The following is a 12904-nucleotide window of genomic DNA, read 5'->3' as shown; positions in this document are numbered from 1 at the left end:
TTATGTTTTGTGCCTTCACTGGCTATTTAATACTATTGCATTCACTGATTACCTTACAATTCAATATTGGAATCTGGCAAACTTGGAACTCAGGCTTTAATTTTAGATCCATCTGATGGAGATGCTTGCTTACTTGCAAGCTACAGCCTTGGCTTCTCCAGAGGCTGCAAAGCCTACCTTGCCCATTCAACACTAATCAGAAGAACAGAGGCAGGATGACTATCTTCTATAAAGAGCACAGGTAGAATGGTACTGCTTACCTGAAGAGCCAGAAGGGGGAGGCCCCCCCGTCTGCTGCCAAACGGTGGCTTCAGCTGCCAGACGCCGCACATAGCCCTCATCTACACACATCAGGATATTCTCCGGCTTTATGTCTGTGTGGATGATTTTGCACTTCGTGTGGAGGTAGTCAAGGCCCTGTAATACCTGGAAAGGAAGATGCACACTCAAAAGGAGAATGAATCAAGGGTTCTTCTATCTCCATGTCAAGAAATGGTGGCAGGTACAATAGGGCCCAAACTGGGAAATTATGAACCTGATCAGTTTGTCATTACTATAGAATGCAGATGGGTCTACGCTGACCAGAATACTCTGGGCTGTCCATGGAGTGTTCTGGCCTCAAAGCTGCCCCAACTTCCCCCATTACCTGCATGTGCTGAGGCTAGGTTGCTATTTACACAGAGTCCAGCTGTTCTGCCTGACACCACCAGCACAAGTCACTCCCTGAGGCCAAAAACAAGACGCCCAGCATCAATCACATGACTGAGTGCATCATTCTGATCTCAGATGAGTGACCTGTGCTGGCAGCAACACAGTGGGATACTGTGTAAACTGCCACCCAACACTGCTCTGAAGTGCTCTGGATTTTCTGAGAACATCCCGAGCAAAAAGTAAATTTTTAAAATGTGTGTAAGGGAAAGATGCCCTGGATTCACTGTGGAGCTGGCTTTCCCCCATGAAAACAGTCCACAGCTAATTGGGCTTTTGGACCTGCCCAGTGAAGACAGGGAGATTCAAGGGTAGGGGGAAACTGTGTCATTTAGCCCATGTAGACATGCCCTGGGTTAGCATTCTGATCCCAGAAACCTCTTCAGGAATAGAAAGTGAAAAACAAGTGTCAGCTATTGATAGACCCTCTCACTGAAAGGTAGTCAAAAGCAGAAAGTCTACACTTGTTACAAATACTGATAATACTCAAGAAAGTGGCAATATTTTTTCCATGAATCACAATTCCCAGCATTTCCTAAATGATTCTGGTAGTCATAGTCCAAAACAGTAATGCTTCCAAGGTCTGATAATGTTAATGCTAGCTCTAATAAATACATGGACCACAGTCTTATGATCTGTAGCATACCATAATGAGGAAATCATGAGATAAGGGTATTTTGCAACCTAAGTCTGAACAAATTAAATAAGAAAGTAAGGAATTATTCTGGCTGCACAAATTGACCTCACAAAACCCAGCTCAACCTAGCAGGCCTACCCAGTCAATTTTAAGTCATGACTTTTTAATTCATATATTTTAAAGAATGTACTCATATGAATTTTAATGGTTTAATGGCATTGTATTTTAACTGTTGGTTTTGTATGTTTTCTTTTTTAATTGTGTTTTGTATTTTAATATGTTGCACCCCACCTTGAGCCTTGGGGAGAGGAGGGAAAGAAATAAAATGTATTACTACGACAACGACAATTACTACTACTATGCGGGGAACATGGTTACAAAATCCACCTTTACCTGGCGTAAGATACTCTTGACACAAGGTATAGGAAGCCCTTGGTAGTTGGATTTGATGATCCACTTCAATAGCTGGTGCCCTAAAACTTCCAGGACCATGCAGACATCTGGGTAGGGCCGAGTCAAGGAGAAACAGCAACTGCTAAAATTACTCCCTTGTGATGAGGACCATGCCAGAACAATATTCTTTGCCTTTTCCTCCTTCATGATTATTATTCAACATTTTTAAAAATTTATATTATTCAAAAATTGAACACAAAAACGTAAGACGCACAGTAGCCAAGACAACCAAAACAAGCACTAAAACAAACAGACAGCATCCCATTCCCTTTCCCCCTTCCACCCCTTTAAAAAGGAAAATAAGTATATCAGTTGCCTAACTAGCAAATCCATTAACACTAATATCTCCTTTTAAGTGCTTAACATATTCAACAAATGGTTTCCATTTGCCTATAAACACCTCTGTTTGCTTGTGTCTCACCAAGTTGGTTGATTTATTTAACTGAGCCATCTCCATCACTTTTCCAAGCCACTTCTTATATGCTGGGATTTTGTTGCTTTTCCACTTTCTTGCAAGGACCAATCTTGCTGCCGTTACTAAATAAGATATCAAGTTCCTATATTTTTTTAATTGGTTTTAATAATTCTAATACAAAAAGAAAAACAAACTATATTTTAATTCTCCTTTGCCTTCCAGATTTATCATGTTTAGAAGATACAATTCTGGCCTCAAACCAATTGTGATATCACAAAATTTCTCTATTCTTTTATTAATTTTAAACAAGTATTATTAAAAAAAATTTTTTTTAAAAAAACCCAGGTTGATCAGAAGAAAAACAAAACTGTACTTATGTTCTTCAGAAAAGCAAATGCTGATAAAGGTCCTAAAGACACATAAATCTGCATAAGAGACAAATGGAAGATGAAAAATCTTTTCAAATAACCACAAGCCCTGGGTTCTGTTTTACAGCACTCTACACAGTGAGTGGGAGGGAAGCTTTTCTGCAGGGAATTCTGGCAGATTGTTGCTCTTTCTCCTCACTACCATCTTTATTTTAAAAATTTAAAATGGCAGATGCACACACAAGCAATGAAGATAACCTCCACTCATGAAACTGCATGACATTATTGTAAAAGTGTTAAGTAATTAATTAATTTCATTTTTATCCTGAGAGAAAGAAATTGGTAGCATAAACTTTGATAGACTAAGGGGTTATATAGATTGGGAGAAAAGGGCATTGAGATGCTGCCCCTTTCTGCACCGGATGGAGACTGCAGCAACCAAACGCCACGGCCTCTGGGAGGCTAAAAAAGAACCCGCTCCCGGCAGCTTCTTTTTAGGCCGCGCGTGGGGTGCTATTGGCGGGCTCACGCACGATGATTATATCCATGCAGCACTGTTTGGGCGCCACATGGACATAATCGTGCATCCCTGTATGGATGGGCGCACGCAATGATGGCAGCCAGGGCGCACGGTACGGTTGCTGAGCGTTTAAATGCTCAGCCCCCACGCACCCCTAGTTTGGGTCCAGGCCGGCGCAAGACGCCCATCTGTCGAACCTCTAAGGCTGTATCTGCACTGCAGGACTAATGCAGTTTGACATACTTTAACTGCCATGGCTCAATGCTATGGAATTGTAGGATTTGTAGTTTTGTGAGATATTTAGCCTTTGCTGTCAGAGAAGTCTGGTGCCACAACAAACTACTAATCCCAGGATTCCATAGGCAATTGCCATTGCCCTGGCAATTAAAGCTGTGTCAAATTGTTTTATTTCTGCTGTGCAGTTGCAACTTCGTCTACTTCATCAGATGCCTTAGTCTACAAAAGCTTATGCTACCAATTTTTCTCTCAGTTCATCTCAAAGGTGATATAAGATTCCTTTGCATACTGATCCAGACTAGCATGACTATCTATCTCAGTTCTCCTTCAAAAGGATTAAGATAGCAGGAACAGTTCTCCATTTTTATCCTCACAACCAGGTGATGTTGGTGAATCTAAGAAGCAACAACTGGCCAAAAGTCACACACTGAGTTTCATAGCCAAGTGTGGATCTGAATCTGGGTCTCCCCAATCCCAGTCTAGCAGACCCCTTTTCAGAAAAAAAATATTTGAGAGACTATAAGAAGAAAGAAAGGAATATGGTTATTACCTTTTTAAAAACTTTCACAAAAAGCCTCAGCTGTTTCATCCATCGTATTTGTCAAGGTTACTAGCTACTGCATTACTCTGATACTGTGCAATACAGCATGGATGTGCTGGGGAAATAACAGCTGGAATCCTGTTCGTGACATGCACTCACACAACCTGGGCTTATGTATATTGTTTTGAAGCTCATTGTGCAAGGAAATTTTCATTTCCTCTTTGCATAACATCTTCCATGTACAAAGCACGTTTACAGCACCAGTGAACATATCCACTGGGAAAGGAAGGGGGATGCTGACCAGAGTTTGGCTGTGATCTGGGGAGAAAAGAGCAGTTATTATCCTCCAAGTCCTCCAGAAATGATGTGCAAAATGTAATGAATATTGAGGAAAGTTAAAAAGTCCACAATGTCAATGACAATCTAATATTGATAGCATTATTGATTTGTTATTTTGTTATTAATAACTGTTAGAACGTTGCTATTTTTATATGTTTCATATGTTTATATGTAACAAAATAAAATCTGAATTTTAAAAAAGGTAATGAATCTCTTCTTGCACAATGTGCTTAAAATCATATGTATGCTTGCATAAGCCCAAGTTGTGAGGAGCATTATGCTCTACAAGCACTGTGTAAAATTATGACCATTCTCTCTCCAACAACAACAAAAAAATCCTCCTAGCAAAAGTATGATTTCTTCACCACAAGCAGAAAATCTGGCAAAAGTATAATTTGTTCATTACAAGCAATTTGAGGGAAATCTTTTAATAGCCCAGTAACAATTATGCCCTTGTTCACTAATCACCCCCAAAGAGCCACAAGCATTTATAACCCATATCCAAAAATCTCACGCAAATAAAAAGCTCATACTGGTTCAAACTGTCCTTCGGAGGACTGCAGGAGGCAGACTACAGAACTGAACACTCCCCCAGTGAAAAATCAACTCAAACTAGATGTGCATGAGGAGATTTCTAAGGCTTGCGTTCTTCCTTCCCTGCTAGCTTTCTAACAGAGATAAAAGAAATGGTTTTTGTTTTGCTCTTCATGCAGTCCTTCACCTCTTGTCTAAAAAGAGCTGGGAAGTTTTTCCTAGACCAGACATTCAAGCAAAATAGTTTAAGAAACCATGTTTTTGGAGCAAGAGAAGATCCCACTATTGTTGGAACAGAAGCATCAGCCATTATTTTTTGGGTCCTTCAAGGAAGGATACGGACACCGTTGATCCCTGAGATCTTGAAGTCATCAATCAGCTGGACAATGTTTTCACGCTTAAGGTCACTGGGATCAGAGTCCCGCACCTGGAAGGATGGAAAAGAGAGATGTCAGGTAAATAGCAAGGTCAGTGACTACAAACTTCTAGGTTGGATGCAAAAATAACAGCAGGCCACTTCAAGGGGTTAAGAGCTACATCTCTGGCTCACCAACTCACCTCAAACTGACCCTCAAGTGAAACAAGGAGTTGATCAAATTTTTAATTCATCCATTCCTTCCACAATTCAACCCCCATCCACCTTCATCACGGGGAGAATAGATTATCTTTCCTTATTACAGGTAGAGTCATTCTACACATTGAGCTTAATCATATGGTTGCAGTCAAAGCACTGCATATTGAAAGGCTCATGGAGGGGGGGGATTAAACTCTCAGCAGGTAGACATCTAGCATTGCAGGGAGATGGTCAAACCAGAAGCTCTGCCTCCAGTGTGCTATATCTTAACATACTGCAAACCTTTATTAATGGAAGGAAATATTCAGTCCATCAACTGCAGTCTGAAATGGCACAAACATAACAGAGCTGTTTGTGTCTATTTATTTTCAGGATTTAAACTAATAAATACTTAAAGCAACTTAACAGTCAAAATAAAAGTATCAAATAAAAGGAAGGAGGAGGAGGAAGACCTAAAAACAATGTAAAACAAAGAGATAAGCTGCTAGAGCCTGCTAGAATTAAAAGGTCTTCACTGCTCATCTAGAAATGAGCAGAACAGAACCAGGCAATGCTGAACACCCTTGGGAAACTTACAGATCTGGAGTACTATGGCTAATAAGGGTTTTTCTTGGATACTCAACTACTTAATTTTTGTCAAGGGGGTGGGCATTTGAAGCAGTGCCTTAGAACATGAACAAAGTTGTCAAATTGGGCAACCCAAACTTCCCCAAAGTGATGCCCTCCAGATGGTAACTGGGCATTATAGAAGTTGTACTCTCACTAATCTGGAAGGCACCAAGCTAGGGCACACTGGTGTAACCTACAATTCATGCCTATCTTAAAGCAAAAAACTTGACTCTTACTAATGCAACAAATGAACTCCATTGAGGGGCAAAACACACCAGTAGTAAGTGCCAGCTTGGGGACAGCATGAGGGTATGGTGTTTAGATGCCGCACGCCCCCATACTGCTGAGAAGCCACATGGCTAACCGCATGTGTGGCGGCTTAACAGCGTTTCGGCAGCGTGGTGTTTACACACACTGCAGAATCACTGAAAAGATGCCGCCACAGTGGAAAAAAACACATTTTTCCTCCCCAAAAAGGAACAGCATTTTACTGCTTCTTTTTGGGCCGGAAAAATGCCAGATCAGGGCCACAGCATGCACTTGCTGTGGCCCCAATCTGGCACTCAAAGGGGTGGTGTAGAGCTGGACTTTTGGTGCTGTCTGTTTCACCCCTAAATTTAGAAAAGGAGTATAATTCAATGAGATGATCAAAGAAAGAAAAAGCAATGATTATTCACTATCTGAACAACATAACAGCCATAAAAACACTCAACGTCTACAAAAAAAATGCCTCAGGGCTGCCCTGGGCTACAAGGGTAGTTTTGGGTTGCTCCTTCAGAAGAATCACTTTTGAAACTGCTATGAAGGAACTTTTAAAAAAGGAATTGTGTTTGACAGCACAGGGCATTCTACTCTGGAGTGCAGTCAGATCCAAGCTTAAATAGTTTTTTTTTTTTTTTTGGGGGGGGGGGGGGGGGCTGGGAATGCTTTATCCATTAAGTGAATAATCAGAGTCAGGATTCATCAGAGTTTGTTTTTATTTACTTCATTTGTATACCGCCTTTCCCCCCAGACATTTAGTCACAGAAAATAATGCTCCAATCCAAGGCTCAATCCTAGAGCACATGAAATAGTACAGAGTACTCTGGAACACATACAGCCTGTGTTTCCCTCCCCATGTCTTGATGTTATGTGCTTTCAAGCCGTTGCCAACTTATGGTAACCTTAAAGCAAACCTATCAAGGGGTTTTCTTGGCACATTTCTTCAGAAGAGATTTGCCTTGGCCATCTTCTGACACTGAGAGAGTGTGGCTCCCTCCCCACAGCACACTGCTATATCAGGGGATGGAGGGCAATGAATCAATGCACCTGAGCAGGTCCAGACCCAAGCAACCATTCCATGAGGGTGACAGCTCATCCTGAATCTAGGGGATGGAAAGGCAACACACAGAACTCACACATTTCAGCAACTTTATTTCATCCACAGCTGTCTCGGTATAGTGCACAGCGCTCTTCACAACTTTGAGGGCCACAAAACGCTTCCGCCTGATTTTGGGAGAAGGAAAGTAGCGAGTGACTGGGTTACTGGTGACTCTACCTTTCCACTTTCTTACATATTTAGATTCCACTTCATAGTCCCAAAAGCAACCTCAAAACCACTCAGAATAAAATGGACTACGTAAATGTTATTATGTATTAAACAAGTTCAAAATGGAATATCAAACATGCTATAAGACACTTGGCTATCTTCGCTTATTCTGGTTTTCTCAGGGAGGGGACGCATACAGACACACACCTGAGAAACCCTGAAATTGCAGGTGCCAGCTCAAGATTTGTAAATAATGACATATCCATTTGCACTTCATCAGCCTTTTATATTCACAGAAAAAGAGCCAAGTAGTTCAAAAGCCTTAGTTCCCCCCACCCAAGAATTCTCCTTCGCTGTTCTGTTTAAGAGTGGAGAGTCTCATCCTCACTAAATATTGTGGCTATGGAATAATTAATTATGAGCAAAAGGTGCACTCTTAAATAAATATTCTCTGGATTAGGTTTGGCAGTCTTACCACCTCTGTACTAAACCACTACTCGAAGTAAACAGTAAATAAAGTATGGTCCACTTTGGTGGATCCAGGGGCTAGTTTTTCACACTTTGGATCTTCCAGCATCCAGATACACGGAAAAGTGCCCAACAAGAAACAGAAAAACGATTTTGGCTTTTTACTATTATTCTGGCAAATAATAACTACAGATACTTTTTTTTACAGATACAAACCACAAACCTACACCTTCAAACAATCCTTTAGTCCTCTGAGCAAGGGAGAAAATCACACGCACAGAAGCTCTTAGCACATTCCTTTCTTCTCTGCAGATCTTTATTCTGGATATGTTTGATGTGTAAGTGATATCATTATGTATTGCTTCCCTGTCTGTCTTTCCCTACTTGCCTTCCTAACCTGCCTATTCTGGGGGGAAATTGTTAAAAAAGGGACAGACATTATGCTAACCTCCTATTTCTCACCCCCTACTTCTGGTAGGCAGAAGAAAATAAAAAAGAAATACTGTATATACCCATGTATAAGTCTAAAGATTTTAGACCTCATTCATTTATCCTTCAGAGTGAACACAAATAGTTATGCCTCCTGCAATTTTGTAAGTTCTTTGGCACTGTTTTCCTTTGCTTCATCCTTTAGATCCTTTGTTACATGACTCTAAGTCTTACTCTCAACTTAACCACAGGTCATATCAAAATCCATCATTTTGGCCCCTAAACCTGCCCTTGACTTATACATGAGATCAACTTATAGTTGAGTATATCCAGTACTCACTGAATGTCCCAGCAAAGCCAGACGGTAGAAAAGTGGCCCCAGCCAAGTTTCCGCACCACATGGTAGCGCCCGTTGAACAAGTCCCCAATCTTTACTGGATAATACCCACCTAGTAGGAAGAGAAGAGGAAACTATTAATTTTATCAGTTACCAGAGCCATGACACATGGAGAGGCAGGAGTGCACGCATACATGGGCTCAATGAAAGCTGACCTAGATCTACCTACGTCTATTGTACAAGAAAATTATTTTATTTATTTATTTCACTTATATCCCACCTTTCTCCCAAAGTGAGAATTATAAAAAGATCTATATATTTTTCTTGTTGTTGTTTTTCAAAGCACGGTGGCCCTCCAGATATGGGATTACAATTTCGGTGGAGCTCGACCAACACCATCCAGACCTGGTTTTTCCTTCCCCAGTCCCATCCCCGCTTCCCAAATACCATTCCCATCTTGGGTGATAGCCCCAATTCCCATAATCTTTCACCACCAGCTGTGCTGCCTAGGACTGATGAGTGTTGCAGTAGAGGACCCAACAACCCAGTATCTTGCCTTAAGCAATCAGTATACAGATGTTTCTTCAAAGCTCACAGAACCCTAACATCTACTGTTAGTCCTGACCAGAGAATATTGACTGAATTAATTAGATTTTCATCAACATCACAACCACCACCACCACCATCATTATTATTATTATTATTATTATTACTATTTCTTACCTTCCTCTCCCCACAGATCAAAGTGGGGAACAACTGACAGAATTAATTAGATTTTCCTTATTATTATCTTTATTATTATTAATACTGCTACTACTACTGCTACTACTATTTATTACCTTCCTCTCCCCATGGATCAAGGTGGGGAACAACAACAAATCAACAATGGGCAACATCAGTTAAAACAGATTAATTAAAACATGCAACAGTTTAAAAGTTTAAACTCACTGCATCCACTAGATTTACCTACATGGTAACTCATCATTCAATAAACAATTGAACAGGTCTACTCTATTTGGGACTAACCAACAGGATACCAGCAAATGTGTGCATCCTGTGTCCTGCTCCTGGCATCTGCTAGTCAAAGAAACACTACCTTCTGGGCTCCCATCACTGTTTGTGAAGTTAGCTGCTTCCCTTGCTTTGGGAGAAGAATATCGCATCCTACTCCATGCATTGCCTACATACCTCTGCAGTAATCTCGAGGGTCCTCTTGTTCCTCGTCATCAGATCCCAAAAGTCCTCCTCTAATTGCAGCAGGGAGAGGCAGGGGAGGTATTGGAGGGGTGCATGGAGCATCCTCTGAGCAGGAAGGACTCAGTGGCCTGGAAGTGGGCAGACAATGGAAGGAGAGAAACACAGAGAGAAAGGTCACCATTAAAAACCACTAACAATATTAGCAATGTAACTGATTTCATTTTTTATCTTGCTTCATAGGCATCCACTTAAGACATATCCTTTGATCATTTCTGATTGAATCCACCACTGGAAAGAAAGAATCATGCAGTTACTAAAATACTAAAGCTTAAGTCAGCATAACTTAATTTGTTCATACTCTCCTTCTTCCCTCTTAACTCTTATCATCTTTCATTCTGCTGAAATTTGGCTAGACTATAAACCTAGATGGGAAGCGGGGGGGGGGGGGGGGGCTATATTTTTTGCTTAAACAGGTTGAGTATATGTTAAGTGGAATCATGAAATCTGAAATACTCCACAATCTAAAATTGTCCATATGGGTGGCTGTGGTAGCAACAACTTTGCTTTCTGATGGTTCAGCGTACACAAACTTTGTTTCATGAACAAAAGTACTGAAAATAGTATGTGTATAAAAATTATCTTCAAGCTATATTTATAGAGTGTGTACAAAACATAAATGAATTTCATGTTTAGGGTCCCATCTCCAAGATATCTCATTATATGCAGTCGGCCTTCTGTATCCGCAGATTCTTTATCCACAAATTCAACCATCCATGGCTTGAAAATATATTTTTTAAATATATACATTCCAAAAAGCAAACCTTGATTTTGCAATTTTATATAAGGGATACCATTTTGCTGTGCCATTCTGTTTAATGGGACCTGAGCATCCATGGATTTTGATATCCAAAGAGGGTCCTAGAACCAAACCCCAGTGGTTACCAAAGGCCCACTGTATATGCAAATATTCTAAAAATCTGAAAATCTAAAACACTTTTAGTCCGAAGTATTTCAGATAAGCGAGACTCAAACCTGTATAGCTCTGAAAGGTACATCCATGACTAAGAAATAAAACAGACACATCACCATTCTCTTTGGCAATATTCTTTACCTACCTATTACCTTCTAGTCCTTCTTGTTCTGTCTCACCCATCTCAAAAGATACAAAGGGAAGGGATTCACAGAGACCAATCATAGACAGAAACTATTTGGCAGAAAGAATGTAAGCACGCTTTTGGTTTCTGTGGATCACCCAGTCCCTGTCTGCTGTGTGTCTGATGTCTTCCTCCCCAGGAAGAAGACATAAATTCCTCTGGAAAATTCTCAGATCTGGATCTGAGTTGCAGAGGACGTCTGGTGCAAGCGGCAAAGCCCTTGGGATGGAGGCAGAAAGATGTCATCCAAGCAGATCATGCTGGTGCCTGGCCACTTTATCTGTCCCACATGCTCCCCTCCTTAGTAAAAGAGGAATTAATACCTTGTGAGCTCAGAAGCCTCCTCCCCGTCACAGCCCAAATGTGCACACAGACAAGAGGCCGACGGGGGGTTTAAAAATAGCCCAACAGCCCCCAGCAGCTGCCACCCAGGATGGGAATGGCATCTGGGAAAGGGGGATGGGACTGGGCAGGAAAGCAACCAGGTCTGGATGGCGTTGGTCCAGCTCCACCAAAATTGAAATCCTATGTCTGGACCAAGCTACTGCAGGTGTGGCTTCACATGAGTGGATAAATCTCTGTAAGAGAAACACAATCCATATGAAAAACCCCAGCTATCAAGGAGAAGGGTTTTTGTTTCTAAAAAGAAGGATTTATACTTCTAGGGTCCATAACACATGGCATAAATAATCCTGTTTGAGACAACTTTAACTGCCCTGGTTAGGAACTAGGGAATTCTGAAGACTGTAGTTTTATGAGACACTTAGCCTTCTCTGTCTGGGAACTCTGGTGCTACAATAAACTACAATTCCCTGAATTCCTTACCACTGAGCCAGGGCAGTTAAAGTAGTCTCAAACTGGATTAATTCTGCAGTGTGTTTTGGATCAAACATTCCTTCTTCAAATTTCAATGTTAAATGTGTATGGCACTGAAAAACTATATATATATATATATATATATATTTCTTTTAAACTTTGAAAGAAGTTCAAAAATTTTATCAGGAAAGTAATTTTTGTGTACTACAGTTCTCAGTATTCCCCCAAAGGCTATGAGATAGGCAACCTCTTGGGGTGATGGGAGTTGCATTGGGGTGATGGATACCCATAAAAAAACCTGTTAGGCCGCTTCTGAAAAAACCTTCCCTGGACCCCCTGGATATGAACAACTATAGGCCAGTCTCTTTGCTACCATTCTTGAGCAAGGTAATCGAGAGGGTGGTTGCTCTTCAGCTCCAAGCTGACTTGGATGAAACCGATTATCTAGACCCATTTCAAACTGGCTTTAGGACAGGCTTTGGGGTTGAGACTGCCATGGTTGCCTTGACCGACGATCTGCGTCTGAGCATCGACAGGGGCAGTGTGACCCTGTTGGTGCTCCTAGACCTCTCAGCAGCTTTCGACACGATAGATCATGGCATCCTCTTGGACCGCCTGAGGGGGTTAGGTATTGAAACTGATTCCGGACAAGACAGAGGTGCTCACGGTAGCGGCCCCAAAACCAAGAATTGGGTTGCAACCTCCAGTCCTGGATGGGGTCACACTCTCCTCTAGTGACTGTGTTCGTAGTCTGGGGGTGCTCCTTGACTCATCGCTCCTGATGATAAATCAGGTAAATGCGACAGTCAAGAGCGCCTGTTATTAGCTTCGGCTGATACGCCAGCTGCGCCCTTTTCTGGAAGTAAGGGATCTCGAGACTGTTGTACACGCGCTGGTAACCTCACGTCTAGATTTCTGTAATGCGCTCTACATGGGGCTACCCTTGTACTTGATTCAGAAACTGCAATTAGTGCAGAACATGGCGGCCAGAGTAGTGTCAGGAACATCGAGGAGGGACCATATTACTCCGGTATTGAAGT

The 12904-nt window shown here is 41.4% G+C and overlaps 1 protein-coding gene across 3 annotated transcripts in view; it reads right to left on the bottom strand.

The window, feature by feature from the left end:
- The window catches only part of LOC149323005 (SRSF protein kinase 3-like), a 38541-nt gene that overhangs the window by 20060 nt on the left and 5577 nt on the right, over positions 1–12904 (bottom strand). For 2 of the 3 annotated variants that reach the window (XM_089486071.1, XM_089486079.1), the window contains exons 3-8: positions 9886–10022; positions 8701–8809; positions 7333–7420; positions 5092–5179; positions 1739–1845; positions 261–426 (exon numbers count right to left, since the gene is read on the bottom strand). In XM_089486071.1, coding sequence (XP_089342197.1) covers positions 261–426; positions 1739–1845; positions 5092–5179; positions 7333–7420; positions 8701–8809; positions 9886–10022 — 695 coding nt within the window. Of the gene's footprint in view, positions 1–260; positions 427–1738; positions 1846–5091; positions 5180–7332; positions 7421–8700; positions 8810–9885; positions 10023–11009; positions 11301–12904 lie in introns of those variants that run through there. The other variant, XM_089486088.1, reaches the window with a different exon arrangement.

Source organism: Sceloporus occidentalis, unplaced genomic scaffold (genome assembly GCF_023333645.1).
Source record: "Sceloporus occidentalis isolate IW3139 unplaced genomic scaffold, rSceOcc1.0.p SCAF_1, whole genome shotgun sequence".
In the NCBI taxonomy this organism is placed as follows: Eukaryota; Metazoa; Chordata; class Lepidosauria; order Squamata; family Phrynosomatidae; genus Sceloporus; species Sceloporus occidentalis.
The sequence above is the reverse complement of the archived record's forward strand: the minus strand, read 5'-3'. Positions and strand labels throughout refer to the sequence as shown.